Source organism: Canis lupus, chromosome 7 (genome assembly GCF_011100685.1).
Source record: "Canis lupus familiaris isolate Mischka breed German Shepherd chromosome 7, alternate assembly UU_Cfam_GSD_1.0, whole genome shotgun sequence".
Classification (NCBI taxonomy): Eukaryota; Metazoa; Chordata; class Mammalia; order Carnivora; family Canidae; genus Canis; species Canis lupus.
This window is the reverse complement of record NC_049228.1, coordinates 2,106,945-2,122,825: the sequence shown is the minus strand read 5'-3', so window position 1 is coordinate 2,122,825 and position 15,881 is coordinate 2,106,945. Positions and strand designations below refer to the sequence as shown.

The following is a 15,881-nucleotide window of genomic DNA, read 5'->3' as shown; positions in this document are numbered from 1 at the left end:
TACAGTTTTCTTTTATTCTCCCTATTATAAAAGTTAATGAATTATCAACATATAAAATTTTCTTACAATCATAATTTTGGCTTTTGGGATGATTTATACCATTACATAAGCTTTTAAAATATTTTATTAGAGTTTATGAAAGTCCTTACAGACATTTAGCTATTTGATACTGCTTTGGGGGGATGTATTATTTATAAGCAATGACTATAAGTTTCTACCTATGGAGTATATGTTGTGTATCATGTACTGTACTTGGTATATTTTACACATTATCTTCTTTATTCTCTGTATTATCTCAGCTACTTATTTCATTACTTATTTATTCTTATTATTTCAGTAAGAGTATTACCAGTTTCTGAGGGTCACAGATCCAGGCACTGCTTAGCTGCATCCTCTGTCTTAAAGTCTGTGACAAGGCTGCAGTCAAGGCATTGGCCTGGCCTGCAGTGTTCTCTGAAAGTGTGACTACAGAAGGATCCACTTCCAAGTTCCTGTGGTTGTGGCAGGGTTCAGTGCAGGCAGTTGGACTGAAGGCCTCAGTTTCTTACTGTCTCTGGGCTGGAGGCATGGCTGGCAGTTCTGTGCCATGTGGGCCTCTCCATAGGGTAGCTCACAGCATGGCAGCTTGCTTCCTCAGAGCCAGCAAGAGAAGAGAGTCAGCGAGCAAGATGGAAATTAGGATGTTATGTAATATGATCACTGATGTGATAGCCCACCACCTTAGTTGTGTTCTGTTGGTTAGAAGCAAATTAGGTCCTGCCCACACCCAAGAGGGATCACTGGGGACAATTTTTGAGCCATAATACCCTAAACTGTTTTATGAAGTAGCTTTTATTCAAACTAGCATCTGAGGCTCAGAGGTATCAAGAAATTATTAAGGTCATAGTTTGTAAGTGCAGATTTTGATTCAGACCCAGATCTTTTCTAATTTTACTGTCTCTTAGAAAAAATATTTTTATACAATCAAATTGATGATCTCAGAGATTAAGTAGGAAATTTTAGAGCATCACAGATTCACATAACAAAATAAAGCTGTTGATTAAACCCCTTATTAACCCCTTAGAAATATCATGAATAGAAGATTCTTAGTGACTATTGTTAATTAAATTTATCATAAATTAAAATTCTCCATTCATTTTTAGCCACTAAACTGAATTTTAGGCAAAAGAGCTCAGATAATTATGGGTTTAGTTAAGAGTTGTGATGGTTGATAATGCTATCAGTGTTTTCCAGAGTGCCATAATTAAACAATTTGAACATTTATTATTACTTAGTGACCTTAAAATCATTAACTCAAAATCCAGAATTGTTTAAATTAATTCTTAAGAAATATTTTATGTACTATGCAGACTGTTTCTTAACCTTTTTGGACTATGGACTGTTTGAATAATCTAATAGGAGATAAATTAGACCTTCTCCCTAGAAAGTTCTCATACGGAAATTTTTTCATCTATTTTGGCTGTGGCGTTATGACTGCACTAAAATTCACTCATGATTCAGGGACATGTTGTGAAATCACAAATTAAGAACTTGTTCAAAGTGTTTTCTGTTAGTGTGTGGATATACACACGCACACACACACTGAAATATTATTTAGCCATTAAAAAAGAAGGAAGACTTGCCCTTTACAACAACATGGATAGATCTAGAGAATATAATGCTAAAGGAAATAAGTCAGAGAAACACAAATACCACATGATTTCACTCATGTGGAATTTAAGAAACAGAATAAACAAAGAAAGGATAAAAGGACACAAAAAAACCTCTTAACTATAGAGAACAAACAGATGGTTATCAGAGGGGAGAAGGGTTGGGGGGATGGATGAAATAGGTGAAGGGCATGAAAAGTATACTCATCTTGATGAGTACTAAGCAATACACAGAATTGTTAAATCACTATATTGTACACCTGAAACTAATATAGCATTGTATGTTGACTATACTGGAATTGAAATAATAATAAAATTAAATTAAAAATAAGTGCTTCATGCCATTAAAAAAAAACCTTGATGTTTTCTTTGGTAATGAAAACATTAATTTTACAGAAAATAGTTCCATTTCCTAGTCCTAAAGAGATTATAAAATTTTGATTAAAAAAAATTTATTGCCTAAGCATTAAAGTTGGATATAATTGAGTACTTTTTTTCTCTAGAACTCTATCCAGCTCCTACATATAGTAGGTGTTCAATAAATATTTAATAAATTAATTTTAGGATATCAAATAAAACACTTGTAAAATATCTGTTTCTAGTTGGGGAAATGAAATTTTCTCATTTGAGTGGTACTGCTATTTGACATCAGAGATCTGACCACAGGCATTTTAAGGTGCATGTTATTTTATTGTCATCTTTGAATATAAATTCAAATTAGTATTTTTATATTTTAAGGTAAATGAACATTTGAAAGACATTATGGAACAGGAACAGAAATTGAAAGAACACCACACAGTTGAAGCTCCAGGAGGTCAAAAGGTATATATTTCAAAGAAAAAAAGGTGCCTATATGAATAGACTGTGTATGTTCATATATATATATATATATATATATATATATATATATATGTAGTTTGGGAAATATATATATTAATTAATAGATGTGTTCATTAAATTATTTTTTTTGGTGGTGGTAACTGTGCCCTAGGAAGCATGTCATAAATGCCAAGTGAGTATTAGTACAAAATGAAGGTTAATTGAATGAAGGGGTTTAGGAAAAATTGTTGATGATCAGAACTTAATTTCTGGAGTACTTTTGGCAAAAAATAATGGTTTTGCCTTTGGTAAAATGTATGAAACAACAAGAAAACATTATCAGTGTATCAGCCTTATAATGACTTGTAATAAGACCAGCCTTTAAAATATATTCCAGGAATTGTAAGTCGTGCATATGGTTATTCTATAAAGGGAGAAGAAACATTAATATGGATTCATTCTTTAAAAATTATTGTGGCTTTTAGAGTTTTCCTCTTTGAAAATTTGTGTTTTTGTCATATAATAAGACCAGAAATATATTTCTTACACTATAGTATATCATCTCTTTTAATATGTACCATAATGAGAGCTCTTTAAACATATTGTGTAGCATTTGAATTAAGGTGTAAGAAATCATTAGTGTTCAGAGATCTTATCTTCCAGTTGGATAATTTAAATTTTCTTTATTATTATACAGTTTTTCTATTCATTTTGGTCTAATGCTCCTGGTTATTGATACCTCTATTAGAAGAGAAAGAGAAAAAAAGAAAGGAAAGGCAAAGCTGTTTGGTGTATTACCAATTTCAATAGAAAACTTTTGTGGGAGACCACCTAATATTTTGCCTAAATATGTTATTTTGGGATCACAGTGATTTCCCTCATTTGGCTTACTGACTACCTGCTGAATATACTATCCATCCTTGATTCTTCATCCCAACTTTGTTGACGTCCTTTTACCCTAGAGGTACATCAGAATGGAAGTCTTTTTTTTCCCATCACTCCAGATCACATATTCCATTTCCCTGTCTTCCACCAGCTTCTTTCCCTGTCCCTTCCTTCTTCCCCCATTCCTTTCCTATTAGTTTCCCTCCTTTTCTCTTTCTCATCCTGTGGAAGTTGAATCCTTTGCCCCAGTTTTGTTCCTGGTTCTAATCAGGAATGAGCTAAGATGGCATCATCCTAAGTTAAAACACTCATGGCCTTTTTCCATAGAAATCTTGTTTATTAAATATAATGATTGAATTCTACAGTATTGTATACACATTATGAACTAAATAGGGATTTTATTTGCTGACATAGGACCCAGTAAACACAGTTTTATGAAGTAAAAAATGCCATTTATATTCCAAACAGGGTGAAACACCTTTAAGAAAAGCTATAATAGGGCAGCCCTGGTGGCGCAGTAGTTTAGTGCCGCCTGCAGCTTGGGGTGTGATCCTGGAGCCCTGGGGTCAAGTCCCATGTCGGGCTTCCTGCGTGGAGCCTGCTTCTCCCTCTGCCTGTGTTCTGCCTCTCTCTCTCTCTCTCTGAATAAATAAATAAATCTTAAAAAAAAAAAAAAAAGTAAAGCTATAATGTAGCATCTGGACACTACTTGTATTATACCACTTTGATGTTTTAATAGCACTTAGCCTCATGCAATTGCACATGAGTTCATTTGGGTAAATGAAGAAATGAATGTGATTCATTTTTTTTTTAATTTTTTTTTTTAAATTTATGATAGTCTCACACACACACACACACACACACACACACACACACAGAGGCAGAGACATAGGCAGAGGAAGAAGCAGGCTTCATGCACCGGGAGCCTGATGTGGGATTCAATCCCGGGTCTCCAGGATCGCGCCCTGGGCCAAAGGCAGGCGCTAAACTGCTGCGCCACCCAGGGATCCCGATTCATTTTTAAATATTTGGATTAATACATATTTTATTTTAGCACAATACATATTTTTATTTCCAAATGAATTTTCTCTTTTTTCCAATTGTTAGAATCTTTATGAAAATTTCACATAGACTATGTAATTTTACATAGTCTTACTGCAAAGTACAGGTGTCATCATTATGAGGCACTCTGCATAAACTAGGGAAAGAAATCTCTATTATCTAACAATGAGATTTTTGGCATTTGAACTGGTTAGTTTGGCTGGAAATTTAATCACTTCATTCTTGATTTTTTTATTCCCATAAAAGCAAAATTCTTTTTTTTTTTTTTTTAAAGATTTTATTTATTTATTCATGATAGTCACACAGAGAGAGAGAGAGGCAGAGACACAGGCAGAGGGAGAAGCAGGCTCCATGCAGGGAGCCCGATGTGGGATTCGATCCTGGGTCTCCAGGATCGCGCCCTGGGCCAAAGGCAGGCGCCAAACCGCTGCGCCACCCAGGGATCCCTAAAAGCAAAATTCTTGATCCTTTTCTCCTTTTAGGGACAAGAGATAGAATGACTTGTTCTTTCTTTATTACTATGCAATTGGTAAGAAGTTGCCACGCCTTCTACTTACTCAGGCTAGCTTGCCAAGTGACTAGATGCTAACCTTGTTGTCTATGATTTATCTAGCTATAATCAGGGCCGGGGATCCCTGGATGGCTCAGCGGTTCAGTGCCTGCCTTTGGCCCAGGGCGTGATCCTGGAGTCCCGGGATCGAGTCCCATGTCGGGCTCCGGGCATGGAGCCTGCTTCTCCCTCTCCCTCTCTCTCTCTCTCCCTCTCTCTCTATCATGAATAAATAAAATCTTTAAAAAAAAAATCAGGGCCTGTGGTGTTGGATGATAACATTTCTTACCTTTTGTCCTTTCCCACCTATTCTCAACTTAAATGTCCAATGAAATTATTTTATGAAACTTCTTGTTACAGCCATCTTCTTGGTAAAATATATGCATATGATGAGGGATACTTGCACTGCAATATTATTAGTGCTAGACCAAAATTAGAATTCCAAAGGTATTTCTTCAGATTTATTAGATCTGCTGATGATGTATTTCTGATTATTGGATTAGTTGGTGTCTTAAAAGGAAGGCATTTTGAGTAGGACCATGTCCTGGGAAAATGTTTAAACAGTTTACTAATGTTATTTTCCCAGGTTTTTTTTTTTTTTTTTTCAAGTTGCTCTTTTTCTTTCTAATATCCTTTTTATTGTAAAGTAGGATGCCCAGTTAAATGTGAATTTCAGAGAAATACCAAAAAATTTTTGGTATAAGTTGCATGAGCATCTCATATTTTTATTTGCTAAATCTGGCAACCGTACTTGAAAGATCTCTAAAGTTTATAGCCAGTGACGTTGAGTTCAGCATTCATTCTTTTAAGGAATTTGTTTAAAAAAAAAATGCTATGATAAACTGAGTATGGACTTAAAGTCAGAAGAGTTCTGCCACTAACTAGCTTCATGACCTTTCCCAAGGCACTTGAACTCTGTGGGCCTCATTTTCTTTATAAATTTTAAAAGTTGAATTAAATGGCTTCTAAATTCTGTGACTAAAATGATTCTCAAATTTTCCTTTCTTAATATATTAGTAAAAGTAAGGATTCAGAGCAAAAGGCTAGTGAAGATAGTAAGTACTTGGTTATTATAAACTTTCATATATGTATATATTACTTATGGATTTATGATAACCTTGGGAGTGAAATATTTAAGGTGGTTTCTAGAAGATGTGGGACTTGAACAGGGCCTTAGTAGGTTTTATGATTTTTACAAAGTAAGGCACTATGTCATAAGGAATAACATGAGTGGAGACATGAAGTTACCACATTTGGACATTAGTAAGTAGACCACTCTTACTATCAAAAGTAGATAGTTTTGAAATAGCTATGAAATTCATTGGTTTGTATTTTGAAATTTACAGTGCTCACTATAGAGTGAATAAAGTTTGTTTCTCCCAATATTAAAAGTACATGTCTCTTCATTGTAACATTTGCCACTTTTAAAATAGAAATGCTGATGAGATGTTTTACAGAGGGGTGGGAATTGGATGAAGGAATTATCTTTGGAGAAAGGATATTAACTGAGCTCTAATTGCTTTTCCTTTAAAGGTATAGTCTCAAAATAGACTACACTTTACCCGGTGAGACAGTAGGTGAATGCTTATACATATTTGCTTGATTACGTCAGCCATGTGAATTTCCATTTTTACCAAAGTTCCTTAGCAATTAAAAACTATGACCTTTTTGTTCTCGGTTCTATTTTTTTAAACAGTACCTGAGGGGCACCTGGGTGGCTCAGTGGTTGAGCGTCTGCCTTTGGCTCAGGGCATGACCCCGGGGTCCTGAGATCGAGTCTCGCATCGGGCTCCCTGCATGGAGCCTGCTTCTCCCTCTGCCTGTGTCTCTGCCTCTCTCTGTGTCTTTCACAAATAAATAAAATCTTTAAAAATGAAATAAATAAATAGTACCTTAGATACTATTTGATTCTTTTTTAAATAACTTTTTTTTAAGTTTTATTTAATCCAGTTTTGTTTATTTTTAAGTGAACACTGTATCTCACGTGAACTTATGACCCTGAGAGCAAGAGTCGCATGCTCTACCTCCTGAGCCAGCCAGGTACCCAGAAAGATTCTGAAGTCAGATACATTTGGGAAATGCTGCCCTCTCTGTGTCCCTTTAAAAATGTTACAACCAGGGCACCTGGTGGCTCAGTCTGTTGAGTGCCTTTGGCTCAGGTCATGATCCCAGGGCCCTGGGGTCTGGGATTAACCTCACACTGGGCTCCCTGCTCAGCGGGAGTCTCCCTCTCTCTCAGCCCTCCCACCCCACTTGTGTTCTCTCTCAAATAAATAAATAAATAAATAATCTCAAAAAGAAAATAAAAAACATTACGACCCATTTTAGTACATTGAAGGCCCGGTTAAGAAGCCTGTCTAGCTGTTTCTCAAACATATTTAATCTTTTACCGCTTTCGTGAATGACATCTACTAACATCCTGTAGAATTAGTGTTGTTTGGAGCATGCTTTGGGAAACATTGATTTGTAACCCATCATTTTGTAATTGGTTGTCTATTCCATACACACACACATATATATATAAAACATGTAATGTTCTAATATATTACATCATGGGATCCCTGGGTGGCGCAGCGGTTTGGCGCCTGCCTTTGGCCCAGGGCGCGATCCTGGAGACCCGGGATCGAATCCCACGTCAGGCTCCCGGTGCATGGAGCCTGCTTCTCCCTCTGCCTGTGTCTCTGCCTCTCTCTCTCTCTGTGTGACTATCATAAATAAATAAAAAATTAAAAAAAAAATAATACATCATTTTCAGATACATCATTTGCTTTGACTCTTAGATTTACTTGGTTTCTTTTTCATACCATTATTTCAGTCAAATAATTGTGAAGACTTGACCTGCCCAAATTAGATGATTTTTAAGGAATTCTATCTCTAAGTTTCTATTCTGTAATTATGGTTTATTCTTCTGTGGACGTTTGTGGTCAGTGCTAATTCATTTCTTTCTTTATACCTATTGTCAATATACCTTTTCTCTTTCATAGTCATTTACTCACCTACTCGTAAAGTAACTTCCTAATCTATATGCCCTAGTTGTGTTACCAACCACGTTCAGTGTAGTTAAATGAGGAACTTGGCATTTTAAACATTTTTTTACAATATCATACTATCTCTGAATTTTTTCTCCAAGCAATATTTTATAAAGATGACTTGCCTTGGAGAGACTTAAATATTAGTTAGATGTCCTAGCACTGTGATTTTCATCTTTGCTTAAGAGTACTGTAAAAACAGATTTCTTCAGCAGCTCTGTGGATCTTGTACATTTGGACACAGACTCTACAAAGATTTGGATTGATACAGACTTAATAAAGTTTTTTAAGAACACTTATTTTGAAATATTTTTCACTTATGAAAAGTTCAAGGTAGAAAAAGAGCCCTATATACTCTTTACTTAGATTCATCAGTTTAACATTTTGCCTCATTTACTTTCTTGCTATGTGTGTACGCACACATACATGTATGTATGTGTATACCCACACACATATACATCACACACAAACCCATATGTATGCAAAGGTTTTTGAAACATTTGAAAGTGAGTTGCAAACATCATATCCTCCTACCCCTTCAGTGTATCTCTAGTATTATTTAACCTGGAAGTTCCTTAGCTTTTTTGTTTTTTATATTTTTAATTAATTAATTAATTAATTTTTTATTCATGAGAGACACAAAGAGAAAGAGAGGCAGAGACATGGGCAGAGGGAGAAGCAGGCTCCTTCACACCCTGGGCTGAAGGTGGCTCTAAACTGCTGAGCCACCTGGGCTGCCCCTTAGCTTTTCTTTTTTATTGCTCACCTTGACATTTTTAAAGAACACAGGTCATTTGCATCCCTCAATTTGTTTTTTTCTGATATTTCCTTACAATTAAATTAAGCTTGTGCTTTTAAGACTGAATTGTGTCCTCCTCACAGTATTATGTCCAGAGGTACGTGATATCCATTGCCCTAGTAGGTGATGTTAATTTTTATCAATTGGTTAAGATACTCTCTGGTTTCTTAACTTCTGGTTATTATTTTTACTTTTATAATAAGTAATTTGAGAGGACATTGATATTTACAGTTGAACCTTGAATAAGGTGAGGATTAGGGGTGTCAACCACCCAGTTGGAAATCTAGTTATAACTTTTGACTCCCCAGAAACTTAAGAACTGATAACCTACTGTTGACTAGAAGCCTTACCAATAATGTAAATAGTTAACATGTATTTTGTTTTATGTATTTTGTACTGTATTCTTAAAGCTAGAGAAAAGAAAATGGTATTAAGAAAATCATAGGGAAGAGAAAAATACATTTCCAAGACTATACTGTATTTATTAAAAAAAAAAAAAAAAAAACCACAAAACTACGTGTAAATGACCTGCACAGTTCAAGCCTGTACTGTTTGAAGGTTAACTGTTCTTATTTGCTCAATCCTACAATTCATTATAAAATAGCGTCAGAGTTGCTATGTGTATACCAATATGAAAAAGAAACCTAAGGAGTTTAAGATTTGTTTGCAGTTCCTTTTTCTTTTTAATTCTTTTAGTTTGTTTTACTCCTTTTAATGCTTTTATGTTTTCCAGTTTTATTGTGATATAATTGACATACAGCACTATAGAAGTTTAAGGTGGACAGCAAGCATTATTATTTGACTTACACATACTGTGAAATGATTACCACAATAAGTTTAGTTAACATCCGTCATCTCCAATAGATACAATATAATTCATTTTTCTTTAGATTGATAATATATGGTCAGAATGCTGTGTTCTAAAGTTACTTGAGTCCCTCCCACCACTTCATTGTAGTTCTGTTATTCCTTTGAAATACATTTGGGTTTATTGGCTTCTGGTTTTTTTTTTTTTTAATTTCATTTATTTATTCATGAGAGATACAGAGAGAGAGAGAGAGCGGGGGCGGGGGCAGAGACACAGGCAGAGGGAGAAGCTGGCTCCATGCAGGGAGCCCGATGTGGGACTCGATCCCGAGTCTCCAGGACCGCGACCTGGACCGAAGCCGGCGCTAAACCGCTGAGCCACCCGGGCTGCCTGGCTTCTGTTTTCATTTAGTTTTAGTGGGCTTTTTTGCTCCATCCTTGTGGACTTAATTTCATTTTCATTAACATGATTCCAAAAGTCAAAACTACACAAAAGTTAAACTCAGAGACATATCACTCCCTCCCCTTATTTCTTCTAGCTCTCACTCTCCGCCAACCCTTATTGATAATTAGTTGGTTTATCTTTCTTGTTTTTGTTTTTACACAAGTAAGCACATATGTATATGTTTTTTCTCCTTTAACAAAATATATTTAATCTTTTGCAATTTGTGTTTTTCACTAATAGTATATCCTGGAAGTTACTCCACATAGTCCCTAGGTATCTTCCTCATTCTTTTTTGCAGCAGCATGTACTCTGTTGTGTATATACCACAGTTTCTCTGACCATTTTCCTAGGGGCATTTAAGTAATTTCCAGGATCTTATAATTACAAATGATGCTATGAAGAATAATGTCCTTTTTTGTTCTTGGATTTTCAGTAAACTCCATAGAAATTGGATTGCTAGATTGGAGGGTAAATGCATATGTAGTTTTGGTAACTAGTGCCAAAATCTTCTCCAAAGAGATTTCTACCATTTTACATTCCTATCAGCAAGCAGTTCAACACAACTTTTGGACCCACAGCGGTAAAGAGATTCTTAAGTCTAATGAGTTATGAGGTGACAGGTCACACTAGTCACACTATGATTAACTCCTTAATGAATTCCAATTCCATGAGGTCTCCAGCAAAAGCCAGGTCGAACCAGTATCCTCCCAACGTGTTTTGGGAGCATGTAGAAGAACTTTAGGAATTATCCCAAATCTCAGAGTGATTGTATATACCCAGAGGAAGACATAGAACTGTGTGGGGAATATTAATGGCAAGACCTAAAATAACTAACGAAAATTTAGAGTGAGCCAAATGTGTGATGAAGACAGTAGAAAGGAATGCTGGAAGTTAGAACTATTCCAGGAAATCTGAACTGCCCAGGTTGGTCCCTGTCATCAGTAAGGACTTCATAAACAATTTTCCACCAGTTATCTGTGGCCTTTTAAAAGCATTTTGGTGTCATAATTACATCTTAGAACAGGATTTGAGGTTGCAGTTTGCCTAGTTCTCTGAAAATTAAAAGGAGGGGGTGGAGCAGTTGCTGTTTACTTCAGAAATACAGTTACCCTGCAGCAAGGAGCTTCTACTATATATTTGGGCTTATAAGGTTATAAGCCCATGAGGTTATAAACATGAATAGCATAGGCATTTATTTGTTCTTTTAGTATATTTACTTTTTAAAATCATATTTCCTTCAGCTAGGCAATCTAAATCATTTTCCTTTTTCCTCGAATAGGATTGCTATCAGTAAATTAGGTCAGTGGAGAGGTGGGAGGAAGACCAGAAGAGTCTGAATTAGTAAAATGTCTTATTGAATATTTTACAAGATACATAGAATAATTTGAACCAGTAGAGACTCCTTTGCATATCTCCTGTTTTAATAGTTCATAATATATTTCTTATTATCAGTTTCTATATAATGGGATTTTTCTATTCTCATAACAAGAAAACCCGTTTTTGACATTCCTCTTACATATTGGGATCCTGACACATTCTCAGTGGCTTCCTTTGTTCCTGCTCTTATACTTTTTATGGTTATCATAACTGCAGCTGCCCCAAACTCCTGGTTAAATGAGAGATTAACATACATGCAACAAAATTATGAAGGTTTTTCTTCCTGAAGCAATAAGGAAAACTTACTGCACATACTCTCTTTTTATGGAAAGTTGGTATTTTTCTGATTCTTGAGATGATATTTTTCGGACTCTTGAAGTTCTTAAAATATCTTATTTTCCAAATCTTATTTTTTTTACAGTTAATTTTAGGTAGGAAAAAAATTTTTTTAAGATTTTATTTTTAAGTGATCTCTACACCTAATACAGGGCTTGAACTCACAACCCCAATGAAGTTACACATTCTACCAACTGAACCAGCCAAGCACCTCTGTAGAATAAACTTTCTACATAAAAGTTGAATATGAATTTTAATTCAGACCTCATTTAGTTTGGTACATTCAATAAATGTTTATTCAGGGCTATTAGAAATTATGCTAGGAAATACAAAGATAATCACAAATTGTTCATATTAACTGAAATTATGAGTTTATTCATCATTTTAAAGAAGTAAAATTATATTATTTGGGATACCTTTAGACAGTAAAATTAATAGCATTTATATTCTCTTTATGTAAATAGCTGCTTGCTTTAGAGATTCTGTGAAAATCTTAGTAAGAATTGCTAATTACTTTCTCGCCCCATTAATTAAAAGAAATTCATCATATAGTTGAAAGAAATGATTATCTTGTTCAAATCTACAGTTCTATTTACTTTATTTGTACCCTTAATGACATAGTCTCTCTTCTTTTCTCTTTGGAAAGAAATAACTGCCTTATCAAACTTGGTTTACTAGTGTCTGAGAATTATAATGATTGCAAATCCAGCCCTGGAATCTTTCTACTTCCCTTTTGGGATATAGATTTATTTTTTAATATGTGTTATTCTAGAACATGAAAATAAAATTATTCACTGCCAAAGTATACAGAATATCCTGAGTATCTGAAAAATGAATTTCTGTATTGGGAGAGGAGAGGAGGGGAGAAGGTGGAGATCTTTATCATTAGGAACCTAATATTTTAAAATACTAACATTAAAAAAATATTATGAGAATTATAAACTTGGAACTCCACTTTCAGAAGCTTTACTGTCACTTGTTAATTAAAAATCATTCTGATGAATTTTCCCTTTACCTTTTGCTTTCCCTTTTTTCCCCCGCTGCTTCCTCTGAAGTCTCCTTCCAAATGGTTTTGGAAACTGGTTCCAGTAAGTTTGCCCAGCTATTTCAATTTGCTTTCCAGAATTGTAATTATGGAATGGTATTGTTTATGTCTTGTTGGTATAGTCATTTCATATAATTCTGTTAGTTGCTGCATAGAGATTGTATTTTAAGCTTCTATGATCATAATATAAAAAAAGATTTAAAAATCTAGCTGAGGTTTAGATGAAAAGCTTTAGAAATAGTTTAAAGCATAAGCATTCTTTTGTTAGTCCTATTGATATTTTATAGACTGTCAGTATATGTTAAAAATGTATGGATAGAGATTCTCATTAGTTTTAATAACTTTAGGAAAAATGAATATAAATTGCATATGCAAATTATTTGTATCTTAAAATCTTTTTTAAAGACTCATTTCCTTTCAGCCTGAGTTGTAGGGTACACTTTTTGTGTGATAAAAAAGTGATATATTCTCGGTGGCCGTACCAGTATTGGACCTAAATTATACTCAGTTCTGATTTGACCTGAAGGATTGTTCTTTAAGGGTTATATCTTGGTGGTTAGACCACTTAAGAGGAATTTCAAACCCTCAGAAATAAAAATATCATTTAGAAATACACTATAGTGTTGAGAGAAAGAAAATACAATGACCCTCTTAAATGCCAGATTTCTCAATTTGTAGAAAGAACAGGGAATGTTTCCACACAGCAAGTTTATAAAGCCATATATAGTAAGATTAAGTATTAAAGACTACAACTTTCATGAACTCCAAATGCGAGTTGTACATGACTTCAAAATTAAAAGTTGATTTACCTGATAAATCTTTTAGGATATAATATTCAGGAAAGCATTTTAGCTTGCTCCTCACAAATCCCTGATAATCTATCCTAAGCCATTGACATTTATTGCTAAAGCCTCATAAGGCTGTGTGTGCGTGTGCCTTGTATAGAAGTGCTACTTGGCAGAGAGCAGTAGGACAAATCACACAATTCAGTTCTTTATTCCATGACCCAGGGTGCTCAACTCAGTCCAGTTCAGATTGTAGGCTGAAAACAGGCTACTGCTAAGAGATCTGGGAAATTTGGGAATGAGCCCAGACAACTTAGAGGATTTCTAAGAGGGAGACTATTTTGTTTCTGGCTGGCCAGAAAAGGAGTGTAAAGATCTGGAACTGTGACTTACCAAATGTGAGAAGGGTAACTTAAAGCTAGCAGATGCTACTGGTTGATTTCTTCTTTCTTTCTCACCCTTCCCTTCACGTCTTCTTTGCTCGTTTTTTGTGGTTAAATTTTAAACTTTACTAGCAGCAAAGTTGAGGGAGTTTTCATAGGATATTCAAATCAGTAATCAATTAAAAAATTTATATAGTGCCATGTACATAATTTTTTCTGAATATAGGTACTCTGAGTTTGGAGCGTACCATTAAATACAGATGTCTAGTGCACACTGATTAAAAAGAACAAGCTCTCTGAATATCTTCAAGAGGAAAAAATGTTCCATGAATCTTGTTCTTGGGTAGCCAGAGAGAAATAGGAATAGATATTTCATTTTTCATTTCTGAGGGATATCATTGAAAGGAAGTTTAACTTCACCACCAAATAGTAAATGTTTCCTTTCAATAAATTATTTTTTTTATTCTCACAAAAATATTTTATTTCATAATTATATTTTAATCATAAAATATAGAGATAACCAGTTCAGATGGAGTTAGAAGAAAAATTAGTTTTGATTACTTTAAAAAAAACTTTAAATATCAGTAACCAATATAATCATAAATTTACCTAATAAAATACTTCACTGTGCATCTTCATTAAATCTTCAGCATTATTCTCTTGCCTTTAGGAGAGCTGACAGCTAATAATAGGCCAACCTTTAGTTATCACTATGTGCATAGCACTTTATGGGCGTCTCCTTACTTAATCCTTCTAGTAGTCCTCCCTATCAAGTAGGTACTATTATTTTTCCTATTTTACAAATGGGGAAACTGAGAAATGAGAGTTGAAGTAATTTGTCTAAGATCGTAGAGCTAGTTAAGTGGCAGAACCAGGATTTGAACCCAGGTAATCTGACTCAAGAGCTTGTTCTCTGAACCATTAAGTTTTACAGCATGTCTCACGAATTTGTATCCAGTCACACCAAGCAGTTTTAAAGAAAACAAAGATTTCTTCTGTTTTTCTAAGGGGGAGCAGAAATCCTTATATTTGCTCTGTTATTGGTGAATGAAACCTCACTTGGATTGTTTTTTTTGTTTTTTTGCAGTTTCAAAGTTGTTATACTTTATGTACATTATCTTAACATTCAGATACCAACAAGCCAGCATACCTTGGTGATATTCTAGTTCCTCAAAGTGATGTTTCTTATTGCCCAATTTCCTGTAAGAATAGTATTGTATTCTTATACCTGCTCCCCAATTTTGAGAGCTTTTAAAATTCTTTCTGCTCAAGCAGTACACTTGCTCTTTGAATGTAAGAAGTCGTGGTCTAAATTAAATATAACATTAAAATAAATGGATTTTAGGGAAGAACAGAACTGATAATTTGGATACAAAATGTTCTGAATCCATTTTGTGATGCTTTTATATTTAAATATTTAGCTTAAATGTCATTTCATGTAAATTGGCAATATAATGTTATACTAAGTCCTTGGAAACTATAATGCTGTTGCTCTGTATTTTACTTTGGTAAAGTAATGTCTAGTATTATTTAGAAAAGAGAGGTGTTGCTGAATAGTTCTCATTTCTCCTAATGTATGTAACTGGTATGTTAGAGTCTATAATACTGTTTTTTTCCCCCCTGTATGTTGTTTAGTATTTACTTGTTTTCATCTCTCTTTTTTTTTCTTTTATTGTAGGCTCGTTATAGGAAGGAGCAAACATTGCTCAAGCAATTGCCTTGCATTCCATTGGTAGAAAATTTGTTGAAAGATGGTACAGATGGCTGTGCTTTAGCTGCTCTTATTCATTTTTACTGTCCTGGTGTTGTCAGATTAGAAGGTAAGTGTTACAGTGAAATATTTCTAGGCTATAGATGGTGATAAATATTAAGAAAACAGAATTTAATAAGTAACAAAGGCTTTTAAAAAA

General features: G+C 34.5%; 1 protein-coding gene across 5 annotated transcripts in view; it reads left to right on the top strand.

The window, feature by feature from the left end:
* CAMSAP2 (calmodulin regulated spectrin associated protein family member 2) overlaps window positions 1–15,881 on the top strand; it is a 116,634-nt gene that overhangs the window by 74,296 nt on the left and 26,457 nt on the right. For 3 of the 5 annotated variants that reach the window (XM_038541929.1, XM_038541933.1, XM_038541930.1), the window contains exons 4-6: window positions 2,388–2,471; window positions 12,814–12,846; window positions 15,650–15,791. In XM_038541929.1, the coding sequence (XP_038397857.1) occupies window positions 2,388–2,471; window positions 12,814–12,846; window positions 15,650–15,791 (259 nt within the window). The remainder of the gene's footprint in view (window positions 1–2,387; window positions 2,472–12,813; window positions 12,847–15,649; window positions 15,792–15,881) is intronic. The other 2 variants (XM_038541931.1, XM_038541932.1) reach the window with 1 other exon arrangement.